This window comes from Gigantopelta aegis, chromosome 8 (genome assembly GCF_016097555.1).
Source record: "Gigantopelta aegis isolate Gae_Host chromosome 8, Gae_host_genome, whole genome shotgun sequence".
Taxonomy (NCBI): domain Eukaryota; kingdom Metazoa; phylum Mollusca; class Gastropoda; order Neomphalida; family Peltospiridae; genus Gigantopelta; species Gigantopelta aegis.
In genome coordinates this window covers 21,424,016-21,441,960 of record NC_054706.1, presented here as the reverse complement: position 1 = coordinate 21,441,960, position 17,945 = coordinate 21,424,016, and the positions used below count along the sequence as shown (strand labels likewise).

General features: G+C 38.2%; 1 protein-coding gene across 1 annotated transcript in view; it reads left to right on the top strand.

The window, feature by feature from the left end:
- Positions 1-5,212, top strand: part of LOC121379543 (neuronal acetylcholine receptor subunit alpha-2-like) — a 61,126-nt gene extending 55,914 nt beyond the window's left edge. The window contains exon 7 of the mRNA XM_041508186.1: positions 3,938-5,212. Within this exon, the coding sequence (XP_041364120.1) occupies positions 3,938-4,456 (519 nt within the window). The 3' untranslated portion in view covers positions 4,457-5,212. The remainder of the gene's footprint in view (positions 1-3,937) is intronic.
- Positions 5,213-17,945: the final 12,733 nt, after the last annotated feature.

Genomic DNA, 17,945 nt, shown 5'->3' with positions numbered 1-17,945 from the left:
CTCTCTCTCTCTCTCTCTCTCTCTCTCTCTCTCTCTCTCTCTCTCTCTCTCTCTCTCTCTCTCTCTCTCTCATCATGCAATAGTTGCTGCCAGTGTAAGAGATATTTTCACGCCTAGGTATCAGCAGGTCTCAGATCATACTGTCTAGACGATGTATCACAATTCCTATGTCTTGCGCCCTGTAACCGCCGACCAGTGCAAAGCAATATATGTGTCTTCCTCTAAACTCGTAAGGTACCGCAGAAATCATTATCTCTGTGTCTCTTGAGAAAGACAAAGTCGTAAATCTAAACCTTTATCGTGTACGTTACACCCACTTTGTCTGTCATATGCCAGAGGTGATGTGTCTAGCTCAGTCGGTAGAGCGCTCGCATGAGGTGATTGCGTCGTAGGGTCGAACTACCTCAGTCATTTCTCTGATTGGGGTTTTTCCGTTCCATCCTGTGCACCACGACTGGTGTATTAAAGGTTGTGGTATGTGCCGCCTTGTATGTGGGATAGTCCCTATAAATGATCGTTTGCTCCAAATGGAAAAATGTAGCCGATTGTATCTCAGACTACGACTCAGAAATTACCAAATGTTTGACATCCAATAGCCGATTATTAAAAATCAGTGTGATCTAGTGGTGTCGTTAAATAAAACAGACTTTGCTTTCCCATACGCCAGAAAATCGCAACTACGCGTACAGACAGGACGAAAATAATATGAATTTTGGCGGACATCTTGTCTTTTTGTAGCAAGCAATAAAATACCTGGAAGTTCAGGAGCCAATTTCACAAAACATCGTCTGCGATTAGCAGTTATACTTGTCATATCTATAACTGGTTCAACAAAGGCCATGGTCTGTGCTATCCTGCCTGTTGGAAGTGCAAATAAAAGATCCCTTGCTGCATGTCGTAAAAGAGTAGCCTATGTGGCGACAGCGGGTTTCCTCTAAAAAAAAAACCAGTGTCAGAATGACCATATGTTTGACGTCCAATAGCCGATGATAAGATAAAAAAAATCAATGTGCTCTAGTGGCGTCGTTAAATAAAACAAACTTTACTTTATACTTGTCATATGTCTACACCTGTTTGGCATCTATTTCACGCAAAAGAAAATGACATCAATGCTGAAGATGGAGCATTTAAGTACAAAAGAATATGAAATATGTGTACTTCAAACCATTTTTGTTGACGTGTTAATAGTATAAGAATTGTGGTTTGGTCGTGTATTTACCTTTACGGGGTTGGGTTTTTTTGTTTTGTTGTTTGTTTTTTTGGTGTGTGTTTTTTTGTTGTTTTTTTTTTTGTTTTTTTTGTTTTTTTTGGGGGGGTGGTTGTGAAATTGGGCCCTGCTTGGTAACAACCGTTTTTTGGAATTAGCATATTCAAATTATGTAAAAACAGCTACAGAAGTCAATTCTACCAAACAAAATTCAATCTTTCACATTGTTTGAAAAATCATCCAGTCAAGTATTTCATTTAAAAAATGTCCTAAGGGAGGTCCCACGACCCAACTCCCACCCCAGGGATATGCTTTCAGAAAAGTTTAATAATTAGTACATATATGGATAGATGGATGGATGAATTGATATGATAGATGTATGGTTGGATGGATGGATGAATAAAATGGATGGATGAATGGATAAGATGGATAGATGGATGGATAAATAGATGAGATGGATGTATGGATAAGATGGATAGATGGATAAGATGGATGGATGGATAGGATAGATGGATGGATGAATGGATGGATGGATGGCGGGATGGATGGATGGATGGATGGATAAATAGATGAGATGGAAGTATGGATGGATGGATGAATGGAAGATTAAGATGGATAGATGGATGGATAAGATGGATAGATGGATGGATAAGATGGATGGATAGGATAGATGGATGGATGGACCCTGGACGGGTGGATGGGTGGATGGATGGATGCATGGATCCTGCATGGATGGATGGATGGATAGATGCATAAAATGGATAACATGGATGGATGGATGGATAGATGGATAACATGGATGGATGAATTGATGGATGGGTATGTGGTTAGATATGTGTATGGTGCGTGCTTGAGATGCATGTTTGACTTGAGTGTTTACGGGTTTATTTACATTGGATGCGAAATGGCGCTGGCGGTGCAGCTACAAAAATTAAAATAGACTATTTCTACTGAGTGCATTCACGCTGGATGCGTGCAGTCCGGCTCTTGGAAATTACTCAAAGCATGAGACAAATATGTTTATCTCTACAAGCTATATACTAGTAAATAAGAGAAGCTGATTATTTCAATTGATTACCCATATGGTCTACAATAAACGGTTACATAAATGTCATATTTCCCCCACGTAATCTTTATTGCCTGGGTCATAACAATACCTTGAAAACTGTTATTGCACACTACTGACGTCACGTGTCGCTGTAGTAGCTACAAGCTTGCGACATTCGCGGTTTCGGAATTTGACATCGCTGGATGGGCATTTGTGAAGCGATTACAATCATAATTAACGTTTGTTCAAAATCATAGTTTGTGGATAATAAATAAACTATAACATTCGCAGATGTGCCATTCGAAATTTATGAAACTCGTTTGGCAATTGTTTTATACCCCTCACTCTCTCTCTCGCTCGGGGAATAAAATAATTCCCAAACTAGTTTAATAAATTCCGTATAGCACTCCCGCTCATGCAATAATATATCTATACAAACCTGGGCTCCGTTTTACAAAGCGATCTTAGCCCTAAGATCACCTTAAGTGCATAAGCTAGCTTTGCACTTAAGGCGATCTTAGAACTAAGATCACTTTCTAAAACGGGCTGCTGCAAGTTATATTAATTAATTACAACCTGGGGCCCAATTTCACAAAGCATCGTAAGCCTAGTTTTACACGTAAACGTAAATCTACGACTATAGCACAATTCTTGTTACTATTATAGTACAACAAATATAGTTAGAAATACACATATTTCATTTTCTTTTGTCCTTAAAATACTCTAGGTTCCGTAATGATGTAATTTTGTGCGTAAAATAGACGCCAAACACATGTAAACGCACGACTCGTATAAGTGCTAGTAGCAGACGTAAACTTACGATGTTTAGTGAAAATTTAATGGGCCCTTGAATTGTACTGCAACCAAAAAGGCGCCTAGAAGTAGGTGTCCGTAACAACGAGGTTTAAACCAGATACCGGGAGTGTTTACACATTCTGTATCTACTGGGTATATACCGAGATGGCGTGAATACATTAGCACAGCAGTTTGACTGCAACTCTGCAGTTAATTACCATATATGTTCATGTATTTTTACGGTTTCTGTCGTTTTCTCACAGAGTACATTAAATAGTGATGTAACGACAGTGTCACTTGCTGTCGGTCTTTTTCAATATCCGCTGTATACACACAACATTGATTTCAGCGTTTTGTATCCACGAAATGTTCACAATTAGTTACGAAGTATAAGCCGCATGGTCGAAACTACATTGTAGGTAGTGCTTATAAGTGTACGAGACAGGGGGCAGGGGGTTAGTAACTGCCCTACTAGTACTGGAGCAAAATCTTCCAATTCGGGCAAAAATGATAGAGATATTCGGGCAAAATGTGCTAACCTGAGAACTTTTAACCCTGTATTTCCATCATTCTACCCTCAATATTAGTCAGCCGTGTAAAACGCGTAGTGGTTCGTTAGCATCCCTATATAGCTGTTTGGTAGTAATGCTAATGTGAATAAATGTTGTTATCCAGATTTGGGCATTTTCGTTTAATTCGGGCAAAAGCCAGCCTGCCCTCCATACAAAAATGGGAGCCTGTAAGTCTATGGACTAGTGCTTAATTAATTTCCAGGTGTATATTTACATTTTATTTTTGTTTGGTTGTTTAGCGATTTATACTTTTTTAATGCTTTAATTATTTTTATTAATACTATTTCATATTTTTATGTGTTTTGTATTTTACAGTTTATTATAGACGGTGCGGCGAGGGTTCTGTGCATCCGATCCAAGATCGTCGAGCCGGAATACACCCCTCCCACACCCAAAAAGACTTGGAGCACCGGACGTGTGATCGGCGAGACAAAGGGACAATACCCGTACACTGACATCCGGTTTGCGCAGGTCAGACTGTTGGACAATGGAACAGACGCCAAGTGCGGAAACCCGGAATTCGCGGAGCCTGGCAGCCAGTCGCAGCAGATCACCGAAGAATTCAACTCGCAGTATAGGAACGGCATAGGCGGATCCGGACAGCTCTTGGAAGAGGTCCGGGCGATCCGCGACATGCTAGAAAAAGTCAGGGAGAAGAAAGCGAAGGTGGAAGAGAAAGAAAAATACGTGCGGGAGTGGCGAATAATCGCGTGCGTCACCGACAGACTTATCTTTATATTTTACCTGCTGGTCAACGTTGTGGGACTTGCTGTTATCTTCCTAGGGGACCTCGGTCCCATGGACAGCTCAGACGATCCCAAACAGCCATCTTGAGCAACAGTTATAGTCTTGTGTTAAATGAATTTTTTTAACAACAATCTGATGTTTTTTTGTGTGTTTTTTTTAACTTTATGTGAAAAGTATCGCTGACAAATATATAGCCATAGATAATTGCAAATTGAAGGTGTGCATTAGGTTCATTTATAGATTTAAATATTATTCAGTAAGTGTAGCGAGAGTGAGAGTCACCAAAAGCATGTTTAGGAGGATAAGCGCTCGCAGACGCTCGCTAGATTGGTTTTTGCGTTAAATGAATGTGATAAACTAGAACGGGACACAATACGTTGGAAGCCAGTGAAATTGTTCGCGAGTACTTGCCTTCCTAAACACGTCACACATATGTTTTCAACGGGACACAGTGCCATATCTGTGGTGGTAGAAGTATCTGGCGACAGTTTTTTTTTTATATTAGATGTTCATAAACGCATTCTTGTGCATCACCTGATAGACGCTGCCGACAGGACGGAGGTGGGGATGGGTGGATAATGGTACTAAGTGTTAACGTCCATACAGCTACCAACAAAACAGTATCTCTGCACAAGACAGTTAAAGGGACGTTTTGATCAAGTTTTTACTGTTACCATGAATTACTGTCGTCTGCTTTGTCTATAGGTGGAATTCGACTCCCCAGGACGAAACACCACCAAGACTGGTTCAGCATAATCTATCAACTATAGTCACAAAGTGTACATAAGAAATTTCCATTCGACTTAAACATGTTCCCTCTAGCTCTTCATGCATTCTGTGAGATGTTCTGGATCACACACACACATACACACACACACACACACACACACACACACACACACACTCACACACACGCACACACACACACACGCACGCACACACACACACACACACACACGTCTTTGTTCTGTGTTTCACAACAGATTTTTAAAATAAAGCTCAGGATAGCGGTCTGCTGGATAAGTTAAAAACACCCACTGACTTATCAAGTGATAATCTGGTTTACGGGACTAGTGATAGACTACCAGATGGGACACTGACAGTTGTGTCATTTAAAATGCAATCCCTGAGATCGAAGATGGTCCGCTGTCAATATAAACAGTAACATTATGCGGTTAAATATGCAAATGGGTTTTACATCTATTTCAGACACAGAATGGTGAACGTTGCATATGATATATCGTATAATGTAGTAGGTCTACTGATCTCGGTCCGTATTGTTTATAAGTGAAAATACGGCTAGAGTGCACTGATATGTAACATATTGTTAATTTGTGACAACAAAAAGGTCGCCTACTACGTTGCAGTTGGCGACCCTTTGGTTGTAACAGTAAAAAATAAACTCATTTTCTTAAATCTGACTCCATTGACCTTTAGTTTGCATCTTTTCGAGTTTACTGTTAACATTAAACATACATTTTAGTGACTAGTACAAACGCTACAAGAAGAAACCCGACATTCCTATCCAAAACCGATTGATTGTCTGATTTCTTTATGTAGTATGTATTAGTCTAAAACATACACGTTTAATGTTTGTATGACTGAACTAAGAACTAATGAAACAAAAGTTCTTTGGTATTATATATATTTTTCTAATATCTTTATTTTAGACACATTACATATTTACCCTACGGTCGTCGGAAATTTACAAATTTACAGTTTATAACACTAACCACACTCAACCCGTGTTTTTACATTTATACAGAATACGACCACAAGACATACGAGCTGAAATAAGGTACATATTAATTACATAGGCGTCAGGAGAAACATTGCCCCGCCCCATTTGCGTTAATTTTATTATTTATGATAAATAGGTACCTTCATCGTATTAAATAGTTCAGATTATAGCCTGGTTGCCATAAAACATGTAACACATTGTAGATCGTCGCATAACAGCATCCCTTTTTATGCAAACACTGTGGCAGAAGGTTTGCGTCGGTTATGGAAAGATGAAATGTATGGAAATGTGACATCTGCGGCGACCTGCGTTATGGTATACATTTTATGGAAACCATACTTAAATCTGAAATATTGAAAATGAATTGTTTTTGTGTTCCTCCTTAACGACTATGCACCTGATATTATGATATTGTGTTAATTGTAACACATCTGATTCATGATATGCTAAAACCAAGAAAACCTAAATATCTTCTTCTTCTTCTTCTTTTTGTTTTTCATTACACAAATGTATTATTATTACTTATTTAATACAAATTACTGTACAACAACTATACTGAGTGCACTGCGATTGGTACTCACGATATGACAGTAATATAGACCTGTCCCACCGTGCTTTTGATGAGATTTTGAACATGCATCATCGAATTTCGTTAACTAAAACAAACTGATTAATTAATATGGCAGTGTTATAGTGAGTTACTAGTGGAGTATGCATATTTAAAACCCAACAATGCTTTCACTCCATTATGTATTAGTATATAATTGTTGTGTATTGAACAGTGTATGACGATAATGCATTGATGTTTGTATATAAGTGTATATATTTATGGATTTAATATTTAGCGAATAATGTGTAGAAAATCGTGAAAACGTCTGTGTAAAACCCGCATTTTAGATTTATTATTACGACATAATCATCACTGGACACATTATAAAACTGCTAACATTATATATATATATGAAGAGTTCAGGCGCAAAACGCGATATATCCATTTTTCATTTTCAGTAAAAATGGGTCTTTTAATTGGCGTATATCGCATCGGGATTTACCCAATACAATTTCATAAGGATCAATCACGTTTTGCAACCAATCAGCGGGCCTACGATTAGCCCTTACTGACATACAATAATGGCTTTAACTAAAAACTAGAAAGAAAATGGTTTATATCGTGTTTTGCGCCTGAACTCTTCATATATATATATATATATATATATATATATATATATATATATATATATATATATATATATATATATATATATAAACTAATACCAACAGTTTAGTCATTTCATTGACATGTTTAGCTGTGTGGAAATGGATTTACAATTAATCTATACACTTAAATCAAATATTAATATTTGTTAATATTAATTATTATTAAAGGCATACTGTCACGGATTTAAGGACCTTATTTCTCTAAAAATGGATAATAAATAAAAATTACATTAATTGTTGGAAACCAAATCTAGCTATCGCATCACGTTAACTGAACCATGGTGGAGTGAAATCCATGTCATCCCTCTCGGCAATTTTAGTTTTTGAATTATGGACCATTGCCATAATTCAGTTATTTTTACAAAATGTCATTAATAAATGGAGTATGGTGGTTATGAAGATGGTTGAATAAAGTACATTTAGGGAAAAATCAAATTAGTTTTGTTCAGGTAATACTTTGTTAAACCATTAAATAGGTCAGTGGTCTGTGACAATATGCCTTTAAGTCGCTGTAAGAGCTGAATAAAAGTTGTCTTTTGCATTAAAAGAACATCCTTTTAAAGCTGCAGTCTCGCCATTTTATCCTGTAATAATTATCGTTATACTATTACAAAACAAATTACTAACTCCAGCCAGACAATTTTCTGTGGCTATATAATATGTTCCTTTATATTTGTTATAAAATTATAAAAAAAATGACACGCACAAAATGGCGGTTTGGGCATACAGAACCCTCAGAACTAGTCATCAAAGTAGAAATGATAACTTGATTAGACCAGAGCAACAATGAAATACGGACTCTAGAACGGGGTGCGAAAATGAATGATGGCTGTTACGAAGAATGTCATAGCTGGTAACTTCTGCAAGTTTATCTTCTGTATATTTGTTCTTGTTAACTGTATATAATGTGACATAAATTAGATATAATGTTACGTTGTTACATTAATTACATTAGGCTCCAATGTACAAACTTTGTTATTATAATTACTGTTATTGTTATATTATTATTATTATTATTATTATTACTACTACTACTACTACTACTACTACTACTACTACTACTACTACTACTACTACTACTACTACTACTACTACTACTACTACTACTACTACTACTACTACTACTACTACTATCTCATTGTCATTATTTAGTTCTGGGCAGCTTGCAGTTTACTTCAATGAGGATTATGGGTAATTTCAATGATACATAGTCATCACATTTCAATATTTCTGACTTTTCTTGCTTGGTATGTTTATTTCTGTGCATTTGTTCCTAAGACGTATCACATGTCAGTATATTAAGCTATATGTTTATGACAGAGGTGATTTTGTTATGTGAGTTTAAAAAGACTTTCCTGGGTTTTCGGCAATTGTTAAAATGTTGCCGATTAATATCTAGATTTTTTAACGACTGTATTTACATATTACATTTCTTTCTGCATAAACTATTAGTAGCTGTATATTATATATATATATATATATATATATATATATATATATATATATATATATATATATATATATATATATATATATATATATATATATATTATACAATGTGTTTCTTGTCGTCCTAACGCTTGTACTAGGTCAAACTTCATTTTATTTCCTAATTTATATTTTTTATATACAAAGTGTGGGTTGCTTCCAAGCGGTTACATTAGTTTTGGACCGAGTGTTTGACAGCACACATTCTTAAATACGGTTAACTGAGCTTCCATTTTTGTGGATATCCCGATCGCCGAGAGGTGAAGGTCGTGTGTCGTCAAATGTTATTCGAATTGTTGCTGTAGGTTCGAATCCTGCCAACTGACATTTTTTTGGTTAATATTACAAGCATTAGGACGATGAGACACACATAGAATATACACACACTGATATTCTGAACAAGAATTTGTATTTAGTATGTAATATTAATCGTTAAAAAATTGTATTTGTCTGAAACATTTTACAATGGCAACACGCTCAGAACAGTCACTTTAACTTCTGCAGATAGCGATTCCTGAATCGTTAATATCATTCAGTGTGCTTTTATTTTTACATTTCAAATCCATTGCAAAATTGTCTATGGAAACCATTTGCTTCACAGTATCGTTTTTCAAATTTGATACAATAGCCGATGATACTTTTAACGCCACATTCACACTGCAAAATCCATTCCAAATTATGTATGTAAACTTTAGTTGTACTGTATCCATTTTTTTTTATATAGATACAACAGTAAAAAGGTCACATTGCAAATCCGTTATCCATTCCAAATTATCTATGTATCATTACTTATTTATCTATACGGTAGTCTAAAATGAGACGAACGCGCTTTTAGTTTCATATTAACTTTTTTCTTAAAATAAGATAGTACAAAACGTTGCGAGGGTACTTTTAAATTCATATTCACATTTCAAATCCACTTAGAATTATATAATTATGTAAGTTATGTGCTGCGCTATATCATTCCTAGTTAATATCGATAGCTAGTATAAAATATGGTTAGGACTTTCTACTTGTTTTCACTACCTGTGGTCTTAATTTATATTGTAAACGTCATCTTTAATTTCATTTAGTCTGTATACACAACGTGTATTCAAATTCGCAATACAAAAAGAGTCTATAAATTAGCTTCAACAAAAAAAGTGTCAGTAAAGCGCATTTAGATATTTTAGCTTTAAACTTATTTCCATTCTTCAAATGTCTAAGTTGGATGTTAAGGTGGTTCCAAAAGAGGTTCACGTCGTGGTAGGATAACGATAGCTAATGCTTAATCACAAAGAGAGTAAAAGTTATATACAGTCAAACTTTGATATGTCGACGTTGATAAAACCGAGCCAAGATGTTCGAGATGTCGATGTTTAGAGATAAACAAGTGCTGGCAAATAAGATATCCTGGGCTTGCTAGATATGATATCCTGGGTTTGCAAGGTAACGGAGGTCGAGATATTGAAGTTGGTTGCAATTTGCGTTATCACGAAATACATTTGAATACACATAACTGTGTAAAGAGCACGTTTTGTGTTCCTCATCCAGCACACTCCTACCCTAGCACCCTACCCACTCCAACAAAACCAAATCCTGCTTGTGTCTCCATCGTGAATAAATCACTATTCTATAGATACCGAGCGTGCATAACTAAATCGTCATTTCAGTATATCCATTATACATCAGACTATTTAACTGAGTTGCTTCGAACAATCTCGTGTGTTTGTGTATGGAATAGCTCTTATATTAAAAAAGTGTTATGTTTGATATTGTTCTTACTTTATTGGTGTCCTGTTATTTATTGTTATACTTGTGGACCAACTTCTTTAGGCTGTGATCGTACTAAATTGTTATACCGTACGTGTGATGGAATAAGATTTTAATGTTTCACAAGTTTCGAGTTCTCGTCTTGTAAAACGGTAGCTTCAATGTTGACAGGGGTCGTTATTTGGCGTCATAGGTGCCGTACAGCAATTACGTAATAACCTATCAAGGATGGATGGGGTATATGGAATGTGTTATGTTTGTGTTAAAATACATAATAGGTGAAGGGGTAGGAAAAATAGGGTGATTGTGCACCATTTCAAAATATCTAAATTTAGAAGACCTCGTTAAAAAAAAAAAAAATTCTGTATATCAAAGTGTCATTACTAGAACTTGATTTGTGTGAATCTTTAAAATATATTTCCAAACACGTGTTTAAATGTTTACTGAAAGAGAGAAGAAGGTCTCCACATGTTTAAATGTTTGCTGAAAGACAAAATAAAGTATCCACATAAAATGTCTGCACCTGTTACTCGATGTCAGTGATTAGTAATTTAGATATGTTTAGTATTTGGTCATTAATATCTAAATATATCCTGAACCGCAAAGGAAACGCGAAAATTTATATATACATTTTGACATAAACATTTTCACAAAAATTGACAGTTTCAACAGACACAGAAACTAATAGGATTCAATCAAATTGAGGAAGGAAATGTTTTATTTAACGACGAACGCACTCAACACATTTTATTTACGGTTATATGGCGCCAGACATATGGTTAAGGACCACACAGATATTGAGAGAGGACACCCGCTGTCGCCACTTCATGGGCTACTCTTTTTGATTATCAGCAAAGGATAATTTATATGCACCATCCGACAGACAGGGTAGTACATACCACGGCTTTGATATACCAGTCGTGGTGTACTGGCTGGAACGGGAAATAGCTCAATGGGGCCACCGACGGAGATCGATCCGAGACCGACTGCGCATCAAGCGAGCGCTTTACCACTGGGCTACGTCCCGTCCCTTTAATTAAATTAAAAACAACTAAATTAATGTTCGCGTTTCTTTTTCTGTTCAGTTTATTTGCAATGAACACATGTACCTAGATATCAGAAAGGGTAGACTATGGTGTATTTGTTTCTTTGTATCCAATGGTGATTTTCTTTTGTCTTTCAGTATAAGTAGACAAGTTTTGATTAATAACATCTTCAGATAGTCTGTGGTGTTACTGATCGGGTTATATATGCAATAAACGTCGACAGGGAACTTCAAAGGAAAACTGTTAACCTTTTCAGTGCTTCAGTGAGAAAATACAAGTCCCTCAAAAGACTGGTAGGTTTTTTGGAGTGGGAGGGATTGTGTGTTTTTTTTTTTTGGGGGGGGGGGGGGGGGGGGGGGGGGGTATGTTTGTGTCCTGTTGTGAACTTAATTATCACCAGTGTTTTCTTCTCAGGTATGTGCCATGCAAATACACGGAGGCAGTTTAATGAAATGAGATGTAATGACTAAAACGTTCTGTTCAGTGTAGTATGCTAATTGCACTTCCACCAATATTCTACACGGAAACTATCAATACTACGATTTCAGTTAATCCAACCTAAACCTTGTAACTTGCTAGAATATGAAATACATACTCAAATACAACTCCTAGTGATTTATTTTGATATTTATTAAAGCGATATTAAACCAAATGTTCCTTTACCTATACATGCACACTGAAAAATTGCATCGTATTCTCATGTATTTGTTTTTTATAAAGATATTAATGTGTAGCAGTCACCAAAGCCGCCTAAAATTTAATGGTTGTCTGTTTGACTAAAGGTGTGTTTGAATGTAACTTAAATTTTAATAAGACTGAAAGGAATCGAAGAATGCTGCGTCGCAGGTACAAGAAAGATGATCACCTGTCGTAAATGCTTTAATATTAAAACTATGTCGGAGGCTACAGTTTTGTGGTAGGGTTAAATAGTCCTCTCATAAAAAACACACACATTTCAAGTCGGGTTTCTTTCACGCCTGGTTCTTATGTAAAGCATCTTTATTCTTGCAACCTGGGATCTGATTATCAGCAATGTAGTGTGTGTTGTTAATTAAAAATCATTTACTTTACTCTCTTTTATCATTCACGGAATATATTCCTCTTGTTTTTCTTGTGAACACCTAGCACTGGAAGGGTCAAGTTCACGCTAGCACTGCGTCGTGTGGTTTGTGTATATACATGTGAACACTGAAAGGGTTAAGTCCACGCTAGCACTGAAAGGGTTAAGTCCACGCTAGCACTGCATCGTGTGGTGGGTGTACATACATGTGAACACTGAAAGGGTTAAGTCCACGCTAGCACTGAAAGGGTTAAGTCCACGCTAGCACCGAAAGTGTTAAATCCACGCTAGCACTGCGTCATGAGGTGGGTGTACATACATGTGAACACTGAAAGGGTTAAGTCCACGCTAGCATTGCATCGTGAGGTGGGTGTACATACATCTGAACACTGAAAGGGTTAAGTCCTTGCTAGCACTGTATCGTGATGTCGGTGTACATACATGTGAATACGTAGCACAGGCATGTGCCGTACTGTTCGGTGTGTTACATTACATAAAGAATAAAACAACTTTTGTATCATGTTGCCTTGTGTATGTGTTTTTTTTAAATATTATACTCACGGGAAAAAGTTACAGTGTGTGTATTGCATAACGTATATCTTTGAAGTTAAAGTTAAACGTTTTTTTTAATGACACCACTAAAGCGCATTGATTTATTGGGATATGCATGAAAACATGAACAGTTTGTTTTGTTTAACGACACCACTAGAGCACATTCATTTAATAATCATCGGTTACTGGATGTAAAACATTTGGTAATTCTGATACGAAGTCATCAGAGGAAACCCGCTACATTCTTCAATTAAAGTTAAAAAATGTTACAATTTGTTTTGTTCAACGACACCACTAGAGCACATTGATTTATTAATCACCGGCTACTGCATGTAAAACATTTGGTAATTCTGACTCGTAGTTATCAGAGGAAACCCGCTACATTCTTCAATTAAAGTTAAAACAACGTTACATTTTGTTTTGTTTAAACACACCACTAGAGCACATTGATTTATTAATCATCGGCTACTGGATCTAAAACATTTCGTAATTTCAGAGGAAAACCGCTACATTTTTCAATTAAAGTTTAAAAACATTACAGTTTGTTTTGTTTAACGACACCACTAGCGCACTTTCATTTATTAATCATCGGCTGTTGAAAGTCAAACATTTTATAATTTTAGAGAGGAAACCCGCTACATTTGTTCCTGTAGTATCAAAGGATCTTTTAAAGGGACATTCCTGAGTTTGCTGCATTTTTTAAGATGTTATCGACAGAGACTTTTTAACGATTGTAATTACATTATCGAATATATTTTTCTGCATAAAATATTAGTGGCTGTATATTAAACGTGTTTCTGGTCGTTCTATACCGAACAGAATGGAAAACTTGACACATTTAATTTTTCCTCTGATAACCTCACAACGATATGTATGTTCATTAATGCAGACATTTGTCGATGGGAGGGATGTGATAAAGAGCAAAACACAATATGTCATCACGATGTTTAATTGTGTAACATGTTATGGCTTGAAATGTTGAAGGAGGGGGGGGGGCCAAATCAACGTTCACATGATTTCAGATGAACGCATTATGCAGTGTCAGTATCGCGTGTGATCTCCCTGGGCTTGGATAACTGCCCGACGCCGTCTTCTTATGAATCTCAGCAATCGTGTGAAACACTTAACCGGAAGTCGCCTCCATTTAGCCACTAGCGCCTGTTTCAATGTCTGCAATGTCTAAGGCGCGTTAACACGGTTTCTGACACGTCTTCCGAGCTCATCCCAGACATGTTCAATTGGATTCATGTCGGGTGGTCGGGCTGGCTAAGCCATGACTGGGATACCCGGCATTTTTAAGAAAGGTCCGTGTTCATGCCGCTGTGTGGGGGTTGCGTTATCATGTTGAACCCAGGCCCATGGTTATTGATGAATGGCACCAGCACCGGCCTAAGCACTTGGTCGCAGTAGACTTGGGCGGTCATGTTCCCCTGGATGACGACAAGCCTTGAGCTTCCATTGCTGGTGAATGCTCCCCACACCATCACGCTTCCTTCGCCAAAACGGTCGACCTCTCTGACACAGCACTGAGCATAACTTTCACTACGTCTTCGCCACGCCCTTATTCTGCCATCGGCGTAACTCATTGTGAATCGGGATTCGTCGCTAAAGACCACTGTGTTCCATTGTCTCTGAATGAATCTGACATGGCGTCTCGTCCACAGAAGTCGCTGTTGACGATGTAAACAGGTAAGAATGGGACCGAAGAATGGCCTTCGGGCTCTCAGTCCAGCGGTGCGCAGGCGGTTCCTGATGGTATGTGCGGTTACCCTCTCTCCCAGGAGCACCCTGCTGGTGGAAGTTGCTGTCGTAAATCGGTCACGGAGATGACGTAAACGGATGTATCGGTCCTCCCTTTGTGACCTGGTCGGGGACGATCTGCAACTGACCCAGTTTGATGAAGACGGGTCCTCAGGTTATTTATTGTTTGTCTGCTGCAACCAAACGCACGTGCAACGACCGTCACGGACTGCCCTCCGTCTAGACGCCTTATGGCGCGATTTCGTTCTTCTTTTGAAAGTCTCGGCATTTCCAATAGCAACAAATTTAGTAGCGAAAGTGTGTTTTTCCAAGTGTTGTAACGACAGGCTACAAGTTTCAATCGATTTGGGACGCGAAATGCAATTCGTGTCAATTTTGCACATGCAAAACATGATTTCCATCAATTTGACCCGGCACATGCGCCCACGTGTTTCGCAAGCAATCTGATCAAGGGCCTGATTCACTAAACTCTCGTAACTTTGCGATCTCGCAGTGCAATGCTAAAATACTTGCAAATAGGCTGCTTTGTTGTCTAGCAGAGCCTAAGAGACCTTTGTGAATTAGGCCCCAGCTTGTTGGTAAGCTAGTGTCAAGGTAGTAACGATTCGCTCGCTAAAATTTGATGAATGGCTGAGTTCCTTTTTATAAATGTATTTTCAAACTGTAAAGTTTTTCATTTTGTTCAGTATAATATTTGTACTAGGTTAAATTTCATTTTATTTCCTAAAAAAAAATATATATATATATATATATATATATATATATATATCAATATAGAAACGCAAAAGGGGGTACAAATATATTATAACTCCGAAAAGAATGCAAAACCTACATTGTCGTGCTTTGGAGAATATAATTTCATTGAATGTGAGTCCGACACATTACCAAATGTTGCAGGATTGTTCACAATTCACTCTAGTCCAATGTGAGTAAGTGATAGGACACACCACCAAGGTCAGGTTATCTGGAGTCAATACCATGTGGCCACGCGTGTGTTGACAACTGCCTGGCACCGCCTGCCCATTGAAGCAACCAGAGTACGGATACGTCCCTTCGGATGGTGGCCCACTCGGCCTGCAAGGCTGCTGCCAGCTCGGGCAGGGTCTGGGGCAGTGGTTGTCGCTGTCGGAGGCGTACGGTCCAACTCGTCTACATAGATGCTCATTCGGGTTCAAATCCGGTGATATCGATGGCCAAGGAAGGACATTAATGTTGTGGTTCTGTAGACTGCAGTTGTGAGAGATTCATCGTGAGGCCTCAACGTTGTCATGTTGGAACACAGCGTTGGCGTTGGCCATAACTGGACGATGTCCCGAGGATCTGGTCAATGTAGCCCCTGTGCATTCAGATGCCCTGCACGTGGACCAGGTCAGTTCTGCCAGTGTGTGAGATGGCTGCCCACACCATGACACTACCCCCGCCGAATCTGTCCACTTCCTGCACGCAGTTTGCCGCATAACGTTCACCACGACGCCTATACACGCGACATCTTCCACACATGACGTCGGAACAGAAATCGGGACTCGTCACTGAACCACACCTGTCTCCATCGCAGTTGAGGCCATTGACGATGAATCTGGCACACTGCAGTCGGAGTCGACGGTGTTGTGGTGTTAACATGACACCTCGAACTGGACGTCTGGCACGAATTCCTACCTCACGTAGGCGGTTCCGTACGGTCTGGTCGGATATCCTGCGCAAACCTGGTATTGCTGCGGCTGTGGAGGTGGCAGTAGTCAATCGTTCCCGAAGGTGGCGTACCCGGATGTAGCGGTCCTGCCCGGGGGTAGTGACCCGTGGTCGACCGGATCTAGGGAGGTCACGTGTTGATCCATGTTGCTGGTAACGGTCCCACAGTCTGGAGATGGTGCTTGGGGACACATGGAATGCCCTGGCAACGGCCGTTCTGGATTCGCCTGCGTCTAGTCGGCCGATGGCATTGTTTCTCTGCGGTTCACTGAGACGTGGCCTGTCCTGGATTGTCAACTGTTGGCCAGATACAGAGGCCAGGCAAGCGAAACACCCTGCACTTTTATACTGTCGGTGTTCATGTTGCACGTGCAGACAACGCACGTGCAGTGGTGACATGGTTTGCACGTGGCTGCGTTTTTGCGAATATTCACATTTTGGAACTTTATTGTACAGTAGCTGCGTTTTATCGAATGTAACCGTGGGAATGTGTTTGGGACATGCAATGACCTTATATTCACAAAGCATGAACCGGTAGGAAACATAAAATCGGAGTTATAACCCATTTGTACCCTTTTGCGTTTCTTTTTTTGAAGAGTATATATATATATATATATATATATATATATATATATATATATATTTATTTATTTATTTATGTACGTACGTACGAAATTATTTGAAGATAAAATCCAATTTGGGCTTCTTACAAATATTAAGACGACCAGAAACACATTGAATATACAGACACTGATATTCTAAACAAAAAATATATATTTAATGTGTAAGTTTAATCGTAGGAATATTTTATTAGTCAGAAACATCTTACAATGCAGCAAACTCAGGAATGTTCCTTTAACGGTAATGAAGGGAAAAATCAAATCGTTTTCAAGAAATTATTTATTCGTCATTCGTAAACATTTACAAGACGATTTGAAAAGTATGGTGTGTAAGAATTACAAATTTCAACTGCTTACAAACTTTAGAACTAATTTGAGACTATTTTATGTGGTGCACGGGAACTTTTGTCCGTGAGTATAGATTTTACGGTGAATTTTGCCGACGTATATTCGTTGCACTTCCATCAATGAAAGAAGTTTTACGGCATCCTCGCCAAAGGAGAATGTATTTAATATGTCAAACGGTAGCATGCAAGTAGATTATAGGTGGACACAGTTTCTTACAGATTTTTACAGGTGTTAGAGGAACTTTGTGTTTAAATGATATGAACATAAATATACAATCCAGTGTGTTTGGTGTAAAAGAAAG